The sequence below is a fragment of the Nuphar pumila genome, chromosome 17 (genome assembly GCF_984573655.1).
Source record: "Nuphar pumila chromosome 17, dmNupPumi1.hap1.1, whole genome shotgun sequence".
Classification (NCBI taxonomy): domain Eukaryota; kingdom Viridiplantae; phylum Streptophyta; class Magnoliopsida; order Nymphaeales; family Nymphaeaceae; genus Nuphar; species Nuphar pumila.
The window spans coordinates 51,580,816-51,602,448 of record NC_143265.1 but is presented as its reverse complement, the minus strand read 5'-3'; the positions used below and the strand labels follow the sequence as shown (position 1 = coordinate 51,602,448).

Here is a 21,633-nt window from a genome sequence, read left to right as displayed (position 1 = left end):
CAAACCATAATTGCTTGCTACTTAAAACAGTTTATGTGGTTACTTAGGACAAATTCGGCCTTTAACAACAAGCATGAAAAATTGCGCAACCATTTAAAATGCTATTTCTCGCATAATGCTATTCAAAATCTTGTGTTAAAATTGTTTTTTATTGAAAATCAGATAATATTATGATATTTGAGAAGCCTGCAATATATCGGTTAACAGGAAAAAGAGCTCTTGGCGTCCCACCTCTTACTTCCTCACGGAACCGCAGCAACTGCAAGGTTGCCCTCTTTCAGTGAACGACAACAAATTTTGCGACCTCTTCGGTCTTTGGATGGCCATAGAAAACTACTGCCCTCCTACTCCACCTCTTGCCATTCACCTGAAGCATAACCATGAAAAATAAAAATAGAATAAGAAGAAAACATTGTTTTCATTATCTTGGTGTTTCTCTCTTATTTTAGAAATTTTGCAAACAAGATTATATAAATTTTGCAAGAAGGTATAATTCAGGTCTAGAAAAAGCTCTCTCTCTCTTATTTTAGAAAACATAATGCGTTGTTTCTTTTTCATGAAGGATATGTTATAAAGCATATTGCCTATACAAGATTGTCCTTTGAGAGGCAAGATTTTATTTTTGTCATTATTAGTTAGTTTACGCATAATAAAAAATCAGACCTTTACTAGCGTTAAATTAGCCTCAGTAAAAACCTTTACTTGCACTAACATAGTTCTAGTAGTTTCACTGGTAATACATATAATAGTGCCAATGAATGGTTTTTAATGACACTAAAATAACTTCAAAAAAAAGGCCTTTTTTAGTGCTAAAAAAGTATCAAAAAATAATAATTTGACATTAAAATAGCATAAAAAAACTATTTTCTGACACTAAATTACTTATAGAAACAATGCATTTTTGGCATTTGTAGTGTTAGAAAAAAATATCTTTTTTAGTGTTTTTTAGCGCCAATGATAGTTTTTTTTTTGCTATTTTTTTTCTCATTTATAACCTGCTCATACTTTCGTTCAATAATAAACCTACTAATATATATATCATTCATTTCATTCATTTGAAATCAACTACCTTATTCATTTTATTCATTCTAAAATGAACCAGCTCTTACATACATTGATATTTTTCATTCAATATGAACCAACTCTTACAATCATTCATTCATTCATCACCAAATACTTCTAACTCTAACCCTCCATAACTCTAACATTCACATAGAAAACTTGTAAAAAACATAATATATACATAAACACACAAATATCTTCATTCAACATTTCATAACTCCAACTTTCTATAACTCTAACATTCACATATGAAACCCTACAAGAAACACAATATATACATATACATAAACACAAAACTATTTTTATTCAACACTCCATAACTCCAACATTCACATATGAAATCTTACAAGAAACACAACCTATATTGTTATGACCAAAATTTTGAAAGATGGTGTAGATTTACTGCCTAGAATACAAACGCCACCTCTAGAGGCTAATAGGGTTCAACCAGCACAATGTGGGTCTCACGATGATGATGTGGTCGATGGGATGACTTTCTTAATGGATGACAAGTCAAAGATTAAGAGTCTCAATTGATAGCAGAAGAAGCCTGACATGTCAAGACCCAAAGACATGACAATTAAGAGTGGGGTCCACTTAAGGAACGTGTGATGGTGGAGAGTCCTAGGAAATGTTCTTTAGTCTAAAAGCAAATTAGGTAGTTAATTAATTATAAAAAAGTTCTTAGTTGATTTATTGTTTTGAGGAATCTCTTTTAAAGGAGTTTTGTCATAGAAAAGACTCTAGAGTCCTTATTAATACTAAAGCAAAAGAGGGGTACTTCTCGACCCTCCTCAAATTGAACCCTAAACTCAAGAAAATTAATGGTAGAATTCCAATGGAACCCTTCTCCCCTAAACTCATGCATCAGGTCAGAACAAAGATTGTCATTGCTGACCAACGATCCTAGCTAGGTGACCAACACACATAGGTATGAGGGTTTGCTGGAGTCTCTCATACATCTAGCTAAATATAGTGGCCTAAACAGGGGTTATACAATTCAAACAACAGAGAGAAAAAGAAAAAAAAATAGACTGCAACAAATCAGTCAAACAAACACACATGCAAAGCAGTAATGATCAGAGGAATAAAAGCCCTTTAAAAAACATTTGTGCATAGGGGCTTGGTAATATCTTTGACCCTTAACTCTCTTTTCTATTTTTTAAGGAAAATAAAACCCTATGGTGTGCAGATCCTTGATTGCACACCCAAGCCTCAACCTTTCTGATTAACAGAAAAGCATATACCAAATTAAATTTGAACTCAATTCCTGACCTGTTGGGGCATGTTCACATGATTATGTGAGAAATAACTCATAACATATGAAAAATATATCATATTTAAATAATGATATAACCTCAAAAATTGAAAACAATTATTTGGGATATGTTTTATCATGAAGTGCTATATATGATATATGATGCACCAGTTGTGATATAATATGAGTGTTCACCCTATATGACCAAGCGAGAGATGTTGGATCTAAGAATTGAATCCAGTACAAAAAATAGATCAAGTGTAGAACCTAGATCCAGTGTGGCCATAGGATCTCTAATATGAAACCCTAAGCGACCACAAATGGAACTCATAAGATACCCAACATAATTGAAAATCAAAGAGCCACAAATATTGTGGTGGACCTACATCTCGTTGAATTCTCAAACATGTTGAAAATCCAATAGAACAATTATGGCTGAAAAATGGCTACCTAGGAGAGGCTAATTAAACCCAAGGAGAGAGAACTCAGAAAAATCTGATTTTCACCCCCCCCCCCCCTTGAAGAAGGTTGTTCACCAATCCAAACTCCTTCCCTCATCACTCCAATTTTTTCTCTCCTCGCTCACGCTGCACACACCACGGTTCAGAATTCCAACACCTACCTTGTAAGCTCCAACATTTCACGTCATTTCTCTTTCCAAGAAATTCTCTAGACAACCTTTTTAAACTCTCGTACCGCAAGAAAATTCTTATCCATACGAAGTCTTCCACAGCTTAAGACATTGACTTCATGCAAAGTGTCCCACGACTTCCCCAGACTTTGGTTTGTTAGCACAAACACTTTGCGCATATTGTATTCCAAGTCTCCGAGAGGGTGGTGTATGTTCGCCCCCGATGATTCACTGAATCCCACGTCTGTGTTCGGGGCTTTGAATGAGCACCACGTATACAAGCACATGGGGCTCGTATTCCCGTGTATGTTGACATAACTTTGCATCGGACTCTGGTGTTGTTGCAAAGACTTAAGTACCCTTTCTTGCTATTCTTCTCATAAAGTGATGGTTTGAGAAAATGACAAAAATGCCCTTCATTCAAAAAAGAAAAAACAAACAGTTCAAAAAAAGGACAAACATGTCCTCCATCCAGAAAGTCGAGGATGATGTTGACTCTTCAAAGTCTTCTTCTTTTTCTGTTCAAAAAAAGGACAAACATGTCTTCTTCTTCTTTCTCCGTAAAACACTGTAAAACCCTCTCTCTCTCTAGAGAAGAAATCAAGGGAAACAAAGAGTTCTTCCAGGAGAAGGCCATGAACATCAACCCTCTCACTCTCTCTCTCTTCTCTCTCTCTGTGCACATCCAACAGACGATCCTACATTGCTCCATCGTCATCTTCTTCTTCTTCCGTCTTCGTAAAACACTGTAAAACCCTCTCTCTCTCTAGAGAAGAAATCAAGGGAGGTAAAGGGTTCCTCCTGGAGAAGGCCATGAACACCAACCCTTTCACTCTCTCTCCCTTCTCTCTCTACTTATGTGCCTGATTTAGAGTTTTTGCCCTTACAGGAGGGGGGTCTGGGGGTTCATCCCAGTGTGGGTAGCATCATTCAACTAAATGAGTTGTAGATCCTGATTCAGAGTTTTTACCCTTATAGGAGAGGGGTCTGGGGGCTCCTCCCAACGTGGGTAGCATCATTCAACTTGAAGAGTTGTGGAGTCTGATTCAAAGTTTTTACCCATTCATATTTTAAGGCATTAGATCTCATGTTTGAACATCCACGCATATGCAGTTTGCTTTCATCATGTTCAGTTGCTTTCTAGATTATACTTTGAATTCTTGTGCATTTTAGATCTATCGATTTGTATGTAACCAGAGCTCATTTTAATCTGAAATTTTTACTGCAACTTCATGCATATGTCTTCATGCTCTCCACCAAAAATCAGATCATTCTGAGTTTGTTTGACCCACTTTAAAAATCGAGATTCAAAACCTGCTATTTTGCATCGTCAGGATTTTAGCAGAATCAGGACCAACTTGCGGAAGTGATTTCTCCCTAACCAGAGATGATCTTTCCGATCTGTAAAAAGGGTTGTTTTCTAAATTAAATCTAGTTTGTTCATACCAAATTTCAGCGATTTCTATGGTGTTTTCATACCAGTTTCGGGTCAAAAACCATAACCCTATCACCCTGTGTCATTTTAACGGCTCAGATTTTGATCCATTTTGTTTGAATTTTATTTTTCTAATGGAAAATCATTTTTCAATTCTGTAAAACGGGTTCTCTTTTATGTTTCTAGTTCATCCCTGTAAATCTTCATAATTTTTCATGGTCAATTACTATTTTATTTTGATTAAATACCAGAACTTTGTATCCAGATTTTATAAATGTTCTGATTTTGGCCCCCATATCATGACTGTTGTAGCACTTCTTCAACAAATCGTTATTTGATTGACAATATTCTTCAGCAAATTATTGTTATAATTTTTTTGAGTCTCTAATGAGTCTCTACTATGATTTGTAGTATTTTTGGGTCTCCAACGAGCCTCACAATGATTTATAGTGTTGTTCGATCTTTTAACTATGATTTATAGTGCTTTGGAGTCTTCAACGAGCCCCACAACGATTTATAGTGTTTTTAGGTCTTTTAACTATGATTTATAGTGTTTTCGGGTCTCTAACGAGACCCACAGCGATTTATAGTGTTGTTGGACCTCGCTATAGCGATTTGTAGTGTTTCTCGCTAAACACTACAGCGATTTGTGATACAAATCGCTATTCGAATCAGGACCAACTTGTCAGGGTCATATCTCCCTAACCAGAGATCGGATTTCAAATCCGTAAAAAGTGGTGTCTTTGTTATGAAGTCTAGTTTATTCCTGTAAATTTTCAGCGATTTCTATGGTCATTTGATACCCCATTTATATCTAAAACCAGACCCCTATCAGTCTGTCTTATTTGAGTGACATAGGTTTTTATTTCATTTTGTAAGACTCATATCTCCCCAACGGAAGATCATTTTCCAAATTCGTAAAATAGGTTTTTTTTCTCTATGTGTCTAGTTTATATTTGGAAAGTTTTATAACTTTTTATGCTCATTTGATATTTCAAACTTGTTAAAAATCGAGACACATAGAGAAAGTTTCAAACTTTTTAAGTTTTATAACATTTTATAACATGTCTCAGTTTTTAACAGGTTCGAAATATCAAATGAGCATAAAAAGTTATAAAACTTTTCAGATATAAACTAGACACATAGAGGAAGAAAATCCTTTTTACGGATTTGAAAAATGATCTTCCGTTGAGGAGATATGACTCTTACAAAATGAAATAAAAACCTATGTCACTCAAATAAGGTAGACTAATAGGGGTCTGGTTTTAGATCCAAATAGAGTATCAAATGACCATAGAAATCGCTGAAAATTTACAGGAAGAAACTAGACTTCATAACGAAGACACCATTTTTTACGGATTTGAAATCCGATCTCTGGTTAGGGAGATATGACCCTGACAAGTTGGTCCTGATTCGGATAGCGATTTGTATCACAAATCGCTGTAGTGTTTAGCGAGAAACACTACAAATCGCTAAACACTACAGCGATTTGTGATACAAATCGCTATCCGAATCAGGACCAACTTGTCAGGGTCATATCTCCCTAACCAGAGATTGAATTTCAAATCCGTAAAAAGTGGTATCTTTGTTATGAAGTCTAGTTTATTCCTGTAAATTTTTAGCGATTTCTATGGTCATTTGATACCCCATTTGAATCTAAAACCAGACCCCTATCAGTCTGTCTTATTTGAGTGACATAGGTTTTTATTTCATTTTGTAAGAGTCATATCTCCCCAACGGAAGATCATTTTTCAAATCCGTAAAAACGGTTTTCTTCCTCTATGTGTCTAGTTTATATCTGGAAAGTTTTATAACTTTTTATGCTCATTTGATATTTCAAACCTGTTAAAAATCGAGACACATAGAGGAAGTTTCAAACTATTTAAGTTTTATAATATTTTATAACATGTCTCGGTTTTTAACAGATTCGAAATATCAAATGAGCATAAAAAGTTATAAAACTTTCCAGATATAAACTAGACAAATAGAGGAAGAAAACTTTTTTTACGGATTTGAAAAATGATCTTCCGTTGGGGAGATATGACTCTTACAAAATGAAATAAAAACCTATGTCACTCAAATAAGGCAGACTGATAGGGATCTGGTTTTAGATCCAAATGGGGTATCAAATGACCATAGAAATCGCTGAAAATTTACAGCAATAAACTAGACTTCATAACGAAGACACCACTTTTTACGGATTTAAAATCCGATCTCTGGTTAGGGAGATATGACCCTAACAAGTTGGTCCTGATTCAGATAGCGATTTTTACTACAAATCGCTAAACACTACAGCGATTTGTGATACAAATCGCTATCCGAATCATGACCAACTTGTCAGGGTCATATCTCCCTAACCAGATATCGGATTTCGAATCCGTAAAAAGTAGTATCTTTGTTATGAAGTCTAGTTTATTTTTGTAAATTTTCAGCGATTTCTATGGTCATTTGATACCCCATTTGGATCTAAAACCAGACCCCTATCAGTCTGTCTTATTTGAGTGACATAGGTTTTTATTTCATTTTGTAAGAGTCATATCTCCCCAACGGAAGATCATTTTTCAAATCCGTAAAAAGGGTTTTCTTTTTCTATGTGTCTAGTTTATATGTGGAAAGTTTTATAACTTTTTATGCTCATTTGATATTTCAAACCTGTTAAAAATTGAGACACATAGAGGAAGTTTCAAACTTTTTAAGTTTTATAACATTTTATAACATGTCTCAGTTTTTAACAGGTTCGAAATATTAAATGAACATAAAAAGTTATAAAACTTTTCAGATATAAATTAAATACATAGAGGAAGAAAACCTTTTTTACGGATTTGAAAAATGATCTTCCGTTGGGGAGATATGACTCTTACAAAATGAAATAAAAACCCATGTCACTCAAATAAGGCAGACTGATAGGGGTCTGATTTTAGATCCAAATGGGGTATCAAATGACCATAGAAATCGTTGAAAATTTACAGGAATAAACTAGACTTTATAACGAAAACACCACTTTTAACGGATTTGAAATCCGATCTCTGGTTAGGGAGATATGACCCTGACAAGTTGGTCCTAATTCGGATAGCGATTTGTATCACAAATCGCTGTAGTGTTTAGCGAGAAACACTACAAATCGCTATGGCGAGGTCCAACAACACTATAAATCGCTGTGGGTCTCGTTAGAGACCCAAAAACACTATAAATCATAGTTAAAAGACCGAAAAACACTACAAATCGTTATGGGGCTCGTTGGAGACCCCAAAGCACTATAAATCATAGTTAAAAGAACGAACAACACTATAAATCATTGTGAGGCTCGTTGGAGACCCAAAAATACTACAAATCATAGTAGAGACTCATTAGAGACTCAAAAAAATCATAACAATAATTTGCTGAAGAATATTGCCAATCAAATAACGATTTGTTGAAGAAGTGCTACAACAGTCATGATATGGGGGCCAAAATCAGAACATTTATAAAATCTGGATACAAGGTTCTGGTATTTAATCAAAATAAAATAGTAATTGACCATGAAAAATTCTGACAATTTACAGGGATGAACTAGACACATAAACAAAGAGAACCCGTTTTACAGAATTGAAAAATGATCTTCCATTAGGAAAATAAAATTCAAACCAAATTGATCAAAATCTGCGCCGTTAAAATGACACAGGGTGACAGGGTTATGGTTTTTTACCCGAAACTGGTACCAAAACACCATAGAAATCGCTGAAATTTGGTATGAACAAACTAGATTCAATTTAGAAAACAAACCTTTTTACGGATCGGAAAGATCAGCTCTGGTTAGGGAGAAATCACTTCCGCAAGTTGGTCCTAATTCTGCTAAAATTTTGACGGTGCAAAATAACAGGTTTTAAATTTCGATTTTTAAAGTGGGTCAAACAAACTCAGAATGATCTGATTTTTGGTGGAGAGCATAAAGACATATGCATGAAGTTGCAGTAAAAAATTCAAGTTAAAATGAGCTCTGGTTACATACAAATCGATAGATCTAAAATGCACAAGAATTCAAAGTATAATCTAGAAAGCAACTGAACATGATGAAAGCAAACTGCACATGCGTGGATGTTCAAAAATGAGATCTAATGCCTTAAAATATGAATGGATAAAAACTTTGAATCAGACTCCACAACTCTTCAAGTTGAATGATGCTACCCACGCTGGGAGGAGCCCCCAAACCCCCCTCCTGTAAGGGCAAAAACTCTAAATCAGTTTCCACAACTCATCAAGTTAACGATGCTACAGTTAGTGTGCAGGTCAGTCGGTGTTTGATGGAGAAATGTTGGATCGTTTGTTGGATGTGCACAGAAGTAGAGAGAGAAGAGAGAGAGAGTGAGATGAGGTTTTACCCCTCTCTTGTAAGGGTAAAAACTCTGAATCAGGATCTACAACTCATTTAGTTGAATGATGATACCCACGCTGGGAGGAGCCCCCAAACCCTCCTCCTGTATGGGTAAAAACTCTGAATCAGGCTTCACAAGAGTCAATGTATAGGTCAGTCGGTGCTTGATGGAGCAATGTATGATCTTCTAATGGATGTGCACAGAAGCAGAAATAGAAGGGAGAGAGAGAGTGAGAGGGTTGATGTTCATGGCCTCCTCCAGGAGAGATTTCTTTCTCGGATAATCCTGCAGTGCAGAGACTGGGTCTTAAATAATCATCTTCGGGGCACTTAAGTCTTTACAACCACTCCTTTTCAAGAACCGTCATTTTTTTTTGCACCAATGGAGGAGAGGGTACTTAAGTCTTTGCAATCTTATCAAACTCCAACGCTAATTAATGCTGACAAACATGGGGATACGAGACGCACATGCTTACATACGTGGTGCTCTTTGAGACCCCCGATCATGAGATGTAGCTAACTGCCCTGTTCGGGGGGGGGAACATATAACCTGCTTTGCAAGTCTCCGCTTACACGGCTTTGATTTTTAGATGAGGAATTTTCAATTACATACTCTCTTTTTGCCTGATATTCCAAAACCAGTTTGGTGTTTGCTCAATAGACAATTTCAAGATCAACCTTTTACTGAAACTGTACCATAAATAGCACACTTAGAGAGAGCACCTAATGACGATGAGGAGTTATATATATAAATATAAAACAAAAGTAGTAAACTGCTTATATTTCAAAACAGAATAGGCAAAACATACCTATTCATGGTAAAGGTTACTCTATTTAAGGATTTACTTAAAGGTCTGGCCTCAGAAAATATGGGACTTTTTGAAATATCATGCAAAAAGGTGAGAGTTGAAAAACAATTTTTTTGTTTAGATTTTATTGCAACTTAAGTACAATGGTTTTGTTTACGTACCCTAGGATGACTATTGGATAATACCCTTCTTTAATTTTATATGCTAGCAAATGGTTTTTGAACGGGGGCTCCGCTTGTCTGGCAGGATCACTTAGTTCAGGTCACCTTGTGTTGGGACGTTGCAAGTTGGAATGGTTGTATAACTGTTAGGGGTCTAACCATAGTGACAAAAGTTAAAACGGCAAAATCTTGGGAGTCAAAAAGCTCAAAAGATTTTGAAAATTTTCATAAATCATGCATTTTTTTGGCAAAATCTTGGCAATAAAAAATGAATTAAAAATATAAAAAATAAATTTTTATAGGAAAATATAAATAAAACACATTTAAAAATGAAAATCTTGCCATAAATATCGGCTAAAATGGTAAATGTCGCGATATTTTTCATGGATTGAAAATCTCAGAAGAAATTGTCGTTTTAGACTTTCAGGCAATTTCTCGTGATATTATCGCGATATTTTTATAAATCTCATGATATTTATTACAGCGGGTCTGACTAACCCCAGCTTTCTCTGTCAAAAAAATGGTTTTTGAATTGAGCTGGTATTTCGGCAATCGGCCAGGTACTCGATGGACCGGGTTTTGGCTGCATGTGCAACCCGAGACTCACATAAACTCGAACATGCACTGACTCAAATGGTAAATAAAATAGGACTCAAGCCTGGGTAAAACGGTTTTTTTGTTAGGAACCTGCTTCACCCAACCTTGATTACTCATCTACATGGTCCTGGTGGGCCAAGCCCTATGGTGGCCCTAGCCCAACCCTCTATGCAACCTTCTAAGCATGTAATAGTCAGTCGTACTGAGTGTGTAATATAGGGCAGCTACTCTTTACGGGTGTATTTCATTCTATCAGATCTCAAATCCCGGATACTCATTACGGGTACATTGATGATGATTTATCTTTCGCTCCCTTTTGTAATAGGGATCTCCAATCCTAGCCATCTGTTGTGGACCAATTAGGCTTCTTGTGAATTTGGTTAATTGCTAAACCAATAACTAAACCATTTCCTTCTCTTTTCCTCTTTTTGATAATCAAGAACCATGAATTCTTTCAAAAGCAAAAGTAATGCAGGACAAAAGCAAGATACGTTCTGGTTCAGGATATGTCAATCCATTTAATTTTCTTTTATGTTTTAAATTAAATTTAATTAAATGTTTAACATTGGATTGGATTTGGGATTGTAGTTAAGTTTCATATCTATCTCAGATCCATATTAAAGATTAAGGTTTTGTGTTTTCTTTATAAATATTGATTATAGAGGCTCTTATTTTCAGAGAGGTGGAATGAATTTATGAGTATTTTATTCAGTTTCTGCATATTTGAATATCTAGTCTCCTTCAGCATAGTGTAGTAGTAGTGGTTTTATATATTGTAGTTTTTTGTGTGAATCCGATAACAGATTTGCATCAAATGGTATATAAAAAAAGGTTTTTTGTTGTTCTAATGGTGAACAGTTTGAAGATTGATCATACGATGAGAAACTCGATCACAAATTTGATTAAATTGAAAGTAGTTTCGATCAACTTGAAAATACATTGCATGAAAGGTTCAAGAAAATGATAGCAAATCTTGATGATATGAAGATCCTTTTTATGCAACAGTTTCTACATCGTCCTTAGTCGCAAGACCAAGGTGGTATCCCATGTGGTAAGCGGGGTCCTGTGCCAAGCTGAAGGTTTAGGTTTGAATTCCTTTGCCACGTGGGGCTTAAGAGATATCTGTGAAGGATCGTTGACTGGTGTGCGTGTAGATGAAGGTGATAAGAATGAAGGTGCAGATAGGGATGTAAACGACCTTCTTTAGGAGGGGGTGTTACTTCTCAGAGTTTTCTCATACGTATCATCAATAAGTCCTCTCCCTCATATAGGGGAGATATAAGGCTAGCAGTTTCACCTTCCTGGGTAGCCATTTACCCAGTACTCTGTGGGACTTACCGATTTTTTCTCTTTAGAGAGAAAATTGGTAACTATTTCACTGGTTCGAGCTTATCCAGATGAAGCACATTCAAACGTGTTTCATGTGGATAAGGCCCTTTAACTGGCAGTTTCACGAGTTGGAGAGAGAGTGAGCCCACCTCTCTCCTCAACCCATGAGACTCTCTATGAAACATTGCCATCATGGTCATGTATGACCAACATCTCCCACTTAGCCATGTGAAAACAAATATGTTGCAGGATTTTACCTCTCACTATTAAAGTATTTTCCTTGCATCTATATTCCTGGAATGAGTTATATATCTTAGTTACTCATCCAGCCATATGTCTTATCAGACATATTTTAATCTCATACAGGATACATGTTTCAAAAATATTTCCTCTGATATGCCCTTTGTCAAAGGATCAACAATCAAGTAACAATTTTTTATTTCATTCCTTTTAATCATGTCATGAATAAATGGTACTTTACCATTATATGTTTACTTTTAGAATTGTCCACTCCACTCTTTATAAGAGAGATGACAGCTTGGTTATCACAATAAATTTGGACTGGCCCATTGTTTATATCCTGCTTCAAATCATTAATTAAGCGACTTATCCAAACGACAAATGTGGCAGTTGCATTGCAAGCAATGCATTTTCTGCTTGAGTATGTTGAGCTACACAACTTTGTTTCTTACAAGACCAGAAAATTGCTCCTCTGAGGAGAAAAATATACCCAAAAGTAGATTTATTATCATCTATGCTGCCTGCAAAGTCACTATCAGAATACTCTATTAATTCTAAAGCATCAACTTGAAAACATAATTTCAAGTTTATAGTTTCTTTTAAATATCAGAATATTCTTTTTATTGCTTGCCAGTGAGGTCAACCAGGATTACTTTGGTAGCGACTAACGAGGCCAATAGCAAAGCTAATATCAAGCCTTGTGTATAGCATAACATACATCAAGCCTCCAATAGCTTGTACATAAGGGACATTCAATCTTTCTTGTTCATCACTGAGACTATCATTCTTACTCAGTTTCACACATTTTACCACATGTATCCCAATATGATTGCAATCACTCATTTTAAATTTTTTGAGTATATGGTTTATATATCTTTTCTGACTCAAGCTTAAAAGTTTTAAGTTTCTATCTCGAGTGATTTTAATTTCAAAAACATAGGATGCTTCTACCATGCCTTTCATCTCGAACTGAAAATTCAACCATGACTTGGTTTTGACAATCATATCATTGTCATTTTTAATCAAAAGAATGTCATCTACATGTAGTGAGAGAATAGCAAATTTACTCACTTTTTCAGACATAAATACAGTGGTCAAATTTATTTGCCATAAACCTTAATGACGTAATTGCCTTATAAAACTTTATGTATCACTGACGTAGTGATTGCTTGAGTCCGTATAGGGATTTTTTTCAACCTATATACTTTATCTTTTTTACCTTTTATTATATAGCCTTCAGGTTGTACCATGAAGATGGTTTCTTTAGGCTCGTCATTAAGAAACACAGTTTTAATATCCATTTGATGTAAATCTAGGTCGTACTGAGCTACAATAGCGAGAATTATCCTTATCGAGGTAAATTTTGTAACAGGTGAATATGTGTCAACATAATCTAATATTTTTTTCTGAGAAAAACCCTCAACAACTAACTTTGCTTTAAATTTATCAATACTACCATCAGACTTGAATTTATTCTTTAAAATCTATTTACATCTAATGACTTTCATTTTTTCAGGTAAATCAGTAAATTCTCAAACCTAGTTTTTTTTAAATGACTCAATTTTCTTGTCCATGGCTTTTACCAAGTCTGATGATTCACGTGAGCTTAATTGCCTCACCATATGACAGGTTATCTTCCTTATCATCCATGTCTAAAGAATAACACAATTCCTTCGATAGGTAGACATAATAATCATCTAAGTAAGACGGAGGAGCTCTAGACGTTTTGTGCCCAACCTGAGACTGATGAGATGAAGAAGGGGAGTTTTCAGAGGGTTCGTCAATGCTTAAGTATTCTTGCGAGTCATTAGAATCATAAAGCAAATCAAGAGGATCGTCTCCATTTATTTTAAAAATAATGTCTTCCATATTTTGATCTTCTAAAAAGATAACATCTCTACTTTCGATTAAACCCTTATTTGGGTAGTAAAATCTATAACTTTTTTATCCTTTAGGATATCCAATAAAGGTACACCTTATCGATCTGATATCAAGTTTATCTCTAGATTGCTCTATAACATTTGTATGAGCTACTGAACTCCATCTACGAAGGTAACTTATATTAGGTTTTCTTCTTATCCATGATTCATAAGTTGTAGAGACAATAGCTTTATAAGAAACTCTATTTAAAATATATATTGTATGTTTTTTTTCTCTCCAGAAGACTTTGGGTAATGAAGCATTAGATAACATGCATCTAACCATGTCGAGAAGGGTTCTATTGAATCTTTCAGCCACATCATTTTGTTAAGGAGTGCTAGGAGTTGAAGTTTGAGGTCTGATCTCATTAGCCTTACAATATTCAGAAAATTCATTTAAAGTATATTCTCCTCCTCGATCAGACCGTAAAACTTTAATGTTTCGACCAAGTTGGTTTTTGACTTCTTGACGATATTCTTTAAATTTGTCTAATGCTTCATATTTATAAGTTATAAGATAAACATAAGTATATCTAGAAAAATCATCAATAAAAGATATAAAATATTGCATTCCTTTATAAGTTTGAGTACTGAAGGGATCACAAATATCAGTGTGTATGATTTTCAATATTTTAGATGATCTAATTACATTTTCTTGTCATTTTTTTCATAAATACAGGGTTCACATCTATGAAATAAAGATTCATTAAAGTAAGGTATTAAATTTAATTCAACAAATTTTTTTATTTTTTTAAGTTAATGTGTCCAAGTCTTTGATGCCAGACATTTACATCTGCATTAAAGGCAGTGTCAATATAAGCAGAAATTGAGGAAATTTTATTCATATCAGAATCATAAATTTTGAAGAGACCCTATTGTTTATCAAAGACACCATCAAATAGGACTCAAACATGTTTTCCATAGCAACCTTCTCTGGTAAAAATCTAATTTCAAAACCTTTGGCAACCAAGGCTGGAACAGACACTAGATTACGTCTCATGGATAGTATAAACATGACATTTGACAGCAATACATTATTTCTAGAAGTTTGAATGCAATAAGTCTCATTACCCATAACATCAGAGTAGGTGTTGTTGCCCATGTACACCCAATGTTCACCACGCTTATACTCGACCACGTCCACTATTCTCTCCTTGCTCATTGACATATGATGTGTCACCCTAGAATCCACCGACCATCTAAAAAGAGCCCGGTCCACATAAAAGCATTCTGATATCACACAGATTATATCTCATCTCTCTTTTTGCTAGCCATTTTTGTTGTTCTTACCATTATTGTTATTTGTCTAGCTCCATCAATCTTTCTTAAAGTGTTCAGGTTTTCCACACTTGAAGTACTTAACCTGGGAGGCGGCTGCCTGTGGCTTACGGAATGTTGGATCTTTCATCTTATCAAATTTGCCATTACCTTTAAAAAAATTCTTCTTAAAATGTGGACGTCTAGAAGGGCTATGACTGCGATTGAAAGCATATTTTGTGAAGTGTAATTCACTTTTCTTATCTTTTTGCATATGTTGCTGCTCAATTTTAAATTGAGTAGGAAACTCTTTCAGGTTTAGATTTTTTGAGTTTAGTTTAAGAGCAGTTTGCACCATCTTCCATGAAGATGAGAGACTATGCAGAATGGTGGATATCTGCATACGGTCAGAGATTACATTCTCAACTATTGCCAGGTCCTTTGCCATAACAAACATTTTGTTCATGTGATCAATGACATATCATTTTCTTGCATTCGACATGAATTATATTGTTCTAGGAGTAATTGAATGTGTGTTTTAGGAGTAGTATTATACTTTTTTGAAATGACATCAAACATAGACTTAGTTGTGGGGTAATTTTTGAACACCCTAATAAGATTGTCATTCATATATGTGAGCATGATGGTTCTAGCCCACATGTTGTTTCTTTTATATTTTAGAAAAGATGATTTGTCCTCTTCAGTAGCTTCGACACCAGGGTCCCTCATTTCAGTAGTGAGGGCATTCTCGATGCCCTCTAAAGTTAAAACAAGAGGAATCCTCCTCTTCCAAATATGGAAATTGATGCCATTAAGTTTATCAGTTTTGGTTAATTCGATTGCAGAAACCTTACTTATCATTTTTCAAAATTTAGGTATTTTAAAATGGCAAAGCATGATAAATATAAGTCCAACATTCAACAAGTAGATAAATAAAAGAATATTATCCATAAACTCATAAAACATAACTTTCATAATCAACAAATTCATGAAATCAAACTTATTGTTTCATGCAAGTACTAAAAAAAATATACGACAATCAAGTTCTTGATTTTCAATAAAAATGAGCTAATCTACAATCTCTGAGCACTTTTCTATAATTTCAAAAAAGTCAGAGAAGAGTACTATACAAAAAAATATTATCCTAACAAAAATAGGACTTAAAAAAATCCAAGGGGTTTTCTGCAAAAAATCAGAAACTTAAGTCTACTCTGGATAATATTTCAGAGTTCAGGTTCCTTTTTAGAATTACGAAAAAAAATGAGCACCTGTTTTGTAATCCAGGGATACAGATGTCAAAAATAATAAAGTGCAAGGGAAGTATAGTAAATTTATTATAAAAGGACAGAGTAGACACTAAAATAAAAAAAAGGGTCAAAAAAGTAATTTAACCGAGAAGGGACTTGACCAATAATACCAAAAAAAATAGGGGTAACATGTAATTTCACCTGGCAAGGATATGACTGAAATTATAAAAAAAGACCAGGGGTATTTCTATAATATCGCTTATAAACGCATATAAAAGGGCTTAAATTTTCTAAAAAAATGAGAAGCTTCTGTTGTTCTGCAAATTTTTTTCAGTCAGCGAGAAAAAAAAATGATAGGTTTGCCAGTTCGTTTGCCAAAAAAAAAAACTGGTGATGTGCGCCCTTTTACAGAAGGGCTGACAGCGCTGCCACAAAGGTCGTCGAAGTGACCTTGCTTGTTGTTTCAGCAGTGGAGGATCGAAAAAAAGAAAAAAAAATCTCAAGTTTCCCCTTTTCTGCGATAAACCCCTTTTGGGTTCGATTATCTTGTCGGATGGGTCGCCAAAACAGGGATGATGGTTGCGGTGATGAATCGACGATAAAAAAAAAAGATAACCCCCTTTGTTTGTTTTGTTTTGTTTTTTGTAACAAGGTTGTCGGATGTCGGTGACCTATTGCTAAATGTTCAGTGCAGAGAGATTGCCCGTTACAGGCGACTCCCTTAAAAAAACCCCTTTTCTTTCTCTTTTTTTTTTTTGTGACCCAATGGAATCAAACATGGGCTCTGATTCAGGGTCTATGTTCTTCTTCCTCCTTTTATATTATTTTTTTTTAGTTTATTTACTGAGGTCGCCCGAGAAGTGAGGTCGTCAGTTACTGGTGACTCTAAAAAAAAAAATGATAGAGCCAAGAGAATAAAAAAAATTATTATTTTTTCTTTCCTTTTTCTTTTTGTGACCCTTTGATATCTATCGCAGACCCCAAATGGGGTATGTGTTCTACTTTTTTTTTACTTATATAAGAGATCTTAAAAAAATGGGTGAGAGGCTTTTTTTTTTACTTGCAAGTGTTTTCCTCGAATAAAAAAAACACCAAAAGAAAAAAAATATCGTCGGGCAAACCCGATTCACATCTCTGTTTCTCCTTTATTATTATTTAAAAAAAATAAAGACAGGGGTCACAAGAATCCGGCGACTTGTCTGATATGCCTAATAAATAGATATCATTGACCTTTTTTTATTGATTTTCGTTTTTTCAGTAACCATTGATCGATGACTCATGGCTTCGAGCATCAAATGGCGATTTGGAGTTGGCACTGTACACACCACCAACCTCAGCTCTGATACCACTGAAGGATCGTTGATTGGTGTGTGTGCATATGAAAGTGAGAAGAATGAAGGTGAAGATAGGGATGTAAATGCCCTTCTTTGGGAGGGGGTGTTACTTCTCAAAGTTTTCTCATACGTATCTTGAGTAAGTCCTTGCCCTCATATAAGGGAAAGATAAGGTTGATGGTTTCACCCTCCTAAGTAGCCGTTTACCCAATACTCTATGGGACTTACCATTTTTTTCTTTAAAGAGAAAATCGGTAACTATTTCATTGGTTCCAGCTTATCCAAATGAAGCACATTCAAATGTGCTTCATATGGTAAGGCTCTTTAACAGGCAGTTTCATGAGTTAGAGAGAAAGAGAGAGTTGTCCCACCTCTCCTCAACCCATGAGACTCTCCGTGAAACATGGCCACCATGATCATGTATGACCAACAATCTAGTGGGGGATGGGGTTCTACTTGCCTATCAAAAAACAAAAGAAATGAATACACACAACTATGAGGTTGTCAATGAGCAATTCCATAAGTAGTAACACATCAATGATCAAATCCTAAAAAAGTTGTATAAAATGTTGACTGCTAGGTCATAAGACAACTGTTTGGGCAGACCTAACCTGAATCACCAAACCAAATGAAATATTGATCAACAATACAACGAAGTAAACAATAATAGCATGATTGATCATCCCTTGATAGGACTTTCTTTTATGTTTTGCAAAGAAGTAGAAAAAGAAGAAGCGAGAAGATAAAAAAGTAAATTATGCACAGAGAAGGGGGAAAAGCTCGTCTACCAAATGAAAATTGAAAACCTAGGAAGCAAACATTTTATACTTGGTGATGGAATGGGGTTTGCGACAGGGGTGTTCTTTGTCGCCACTTCTCTTCAACTTGGTGATGGAAGGGTTGGCAGAAGTATTTTGTCGTGCGGCTAAAACAGGTTTCGTTTAACCCAGTCTCCAGTCAAGGGTCTGATTTTTCTGTCCTGCAGTTCGTCGACCTTATCATTTTTGGGGAGGCCAACATCCAACAAATGACCAAAATCACACTCATTTTAAAAGCTTTTGCATTGGTTTTTGGTCTACAGATAAATGAGAGCAAGTGTTCTGTCCTAACCTTCCTGCACCATCTTCAACTGTGCTGATGGAAGCGTTCCCCTTCTATACCTCGGTCCCCCTCTTCATACCTCGTCTATCAGAGCTCCAATGTGGCAACCTGCCATCGACAAAGTGGCACATAAATTGCAATCATGGAAGGGAAAATACTTGTCCATCGCAAGGAGAACGGTGATGATTAAACACATTCTTAGATTCTGGCTTACTACATGTCGCTATTCAATATCCCCACTAAGGTAGCTGCTGTGCAATTTCCTTTGGAGTGGTGTTGGCGACCGGCGGCGCACCTCGCCTGTAGGGTGGCATCTTGTTACCCTTCTGATGGATAAGGGGGGTCTTGGTATACGAGATCTACAAGTCACAAACCAGTGTTATTAAAAACATACCTCAAGGCACAAAAGGTGTGCCTCACCTCAAGGCAAGGGGCTTTATGCCTTGAGGTGCATGAATAAAATGCAAAAGCCTCGAGGCGTGTGCCTCATACGCCTTGAGGTGCATGCCTCGAGACGAGGTGCACTTCAAAATGAGGCGTATACGCCTTTATTGCTTTTGGTCAAATGAGGGTCAAAGCCCTAATTTGACTAAAAGTTGGATTATAAACAAAGAGCTCCCGACCCTAATTAGGGTTGGGGGCCCTAATTTTTTATTTTTGCATTCTCTCTCTCTCTCGTAATTTTCTCACGTAGTTTCTCTCTCTTATATTTTCTCACGCAGTTTCTCTTTTTTGTCGCTCACACGCAGGCTCTCTCTTGTGGTCAAGCCCAAAAAATAGGTACTCTCTCTCTCACACACACATGCCTTTACTCTCTCTCGTCTCTCATGCAACTGTTCTGTTTTTTCATTTCTTTTGGGTGGTTGGCTATTCTCAGTTGGCGAGTAGTTAAAAAATGGCCTGTTGTGCCTTAAAACTTGAAAAAAATGATTTTTTCAGTCATCCGACTGCCAGTTTCTCAAAACATGGATCAAGAGTTTATTAGAAAATGAATAAGGCATGGACTTTTTAGTGTTTCTGCCACTGTTAAATGAGTTTTTGATTTGTACCATCCAGGTTGGACCCAAAAGCACAAAATATGACAAAAAGCTATTATGTTGGCCAACTACATCTTTTCCTTAATGGAAGTCATCTTTCGGAAATTAGCAAGTGATCTTGTTTTAGTTTGGTATGAGTTTATGAAGAGATTTTAATATTGATTTCTTCATAGATGCACCATTCTCAATAGATGTATACATGTTATTTTCATCTAAATAATTGATGTAATTGTGATTGCTGCATATTTGGTAGTGTTTGTGGTTGAAACACATTTTAGTATTTGAGTCTTTTTCCTTCGTTGTTGAATGATTTAGTTTCATAAGAATGATTACATAGAACTGTAAATGTTCTTTTATTTGGATTTTGAATGTGTCTGTTATCAAAAAATGGTATTTGTAATATAAATTTTCGTGTTAATATATTTTTTTATATGCATTTTTGCAGTTGAACAATGGGAAAAGATGTAGGATGGAATCATGGAATTAAAGTTTCAAATCTCACTAAAGATCTCAAACTCGTAGGACATGTAATTTGCAATTACTGTCATAAAGAGACTACAAGAGGCATGTATATAGGCACTTGCAATAAAATGTGAAATCACATCTCAGATGAGCACACACTCCAGATTATTCTAAATAATTTATCACAACCTTTGAGAGGTTTTATCTCCACCTCGCCTTCCAAATCTTTTATTGAGCTTACTGAACGGGTCGAGTGGCTCGAGATGGGAATAGAGAATGGGGTCTATGATGGCATCACCCTCGTTAAGAATAATCAAGATTCAAAGAAGGAAAATTTTACATTCTCTGCCAATGTCGGCCGCAGCGACTACAAAAATAGCAAGAGCAATCATACAGGTCAGAAAGAAAAGTCTTTAAAAAAGAATGAAAAATTGAGTCAGCAAAAAGAAAAGATAAAACGGGATGGTTGAAACATCACTTAGCTAGCACGAAACATAGTGTAAGCATGTGCGAAGCGGTTCCACCTGATGTGAAAAGGTTTTTTCAGAATCATCTAAGGAATCAGAAACAAAAGAAACAAGGGGAGGAACAAAACAAGTTCGAAATCGAGAGGAGTGTTTATTTTGGATCATCAACCGACGATAATATGAACAAAAAAACCAGTTGATCATGTAGTGATAAAAAAATAAACACAGATGATCCCATGAACCTCTTTGTGAATAAAGAAGCACTACAAATCACAATAAACACTGCTTTCAAAAGAGATGAGAGAAAAAGTTTATGTTGGGTCATTGGTAGATTTTTTTATTCAAATGCATTATTATTTAATTTTTGCAACAGTCCATATTTTGGTGCAATGGTAGAAGCTATTGCAAATTATGGGTGAGGGTTCAAACCGTCTTCTTACCGTGAGATCAGAACATGGATTCTAAAGGATGAGGTAGATTATACTAATAAAATTTTAAAAGAGTTCAAAAAAGAATGGCCAAAAGTTGGTTGCAGCATTATGGTAGACAGTTGGACAGATGGAAAATGATGAAACTTAATTAATTTTCTTGTGAACAGCTCATCTGGGACAGTATTTTTAAAGTTCGTTGACATCAGCGACATGAAAAAAACTTGTGCAAATTTGTGTAAGTTATTTGAAGAAATTGTTAAAGAAGTTGGTGAAAGTAATGTGGTGCAATTCATTACAGATAATGCACCAAATTATGTGACAGCTGAGAATCTATTAACAGCAGGAAAAACATGTTTTTGGACACCATATGCAATGCATTGCTTGGATCTGATGTTAGAAAATATTGAAAAGATATCAATTTTTAAAGATACAGTGGAAAAGGCAAAAAAAAATACAATATATCTATAGTCATGCATGGGTATTAAATTTGATGAAAAAGTTTACA

The 21,633-nt window shown here is 35.3% G+C and overlaps 1 protein-coding gene across 1 annotated transcript in view; it reads right to left on the bottom strand.

The window, feature by feature from the left end:
- Positions 1–277: 277 nt before the first annotated feature.
- LOC149811957 (elongin-A-like) overlaps positions 278–21,633 on the bottom strand; it is a 40,264-nt gene continuing 18,908 nt past the window's right edge. The window contains exons 8-10 of the mRNA XM_089992955.1: positions 14,864–14,991; positions 14,664–14,764; positions 278–367 (exon numbers count right to left, since the gene is read on the bottom strand). Coding sequence (XP_089849081.1) covers positions 278–367; positions 14,664–14,764; positions 14,864–14,991 — 319 coding nt within the window. The remainder of the gene's footprint in view (positions 368–14,663; positions 14,765–14,863; positions 14,992–21,633) is intronic.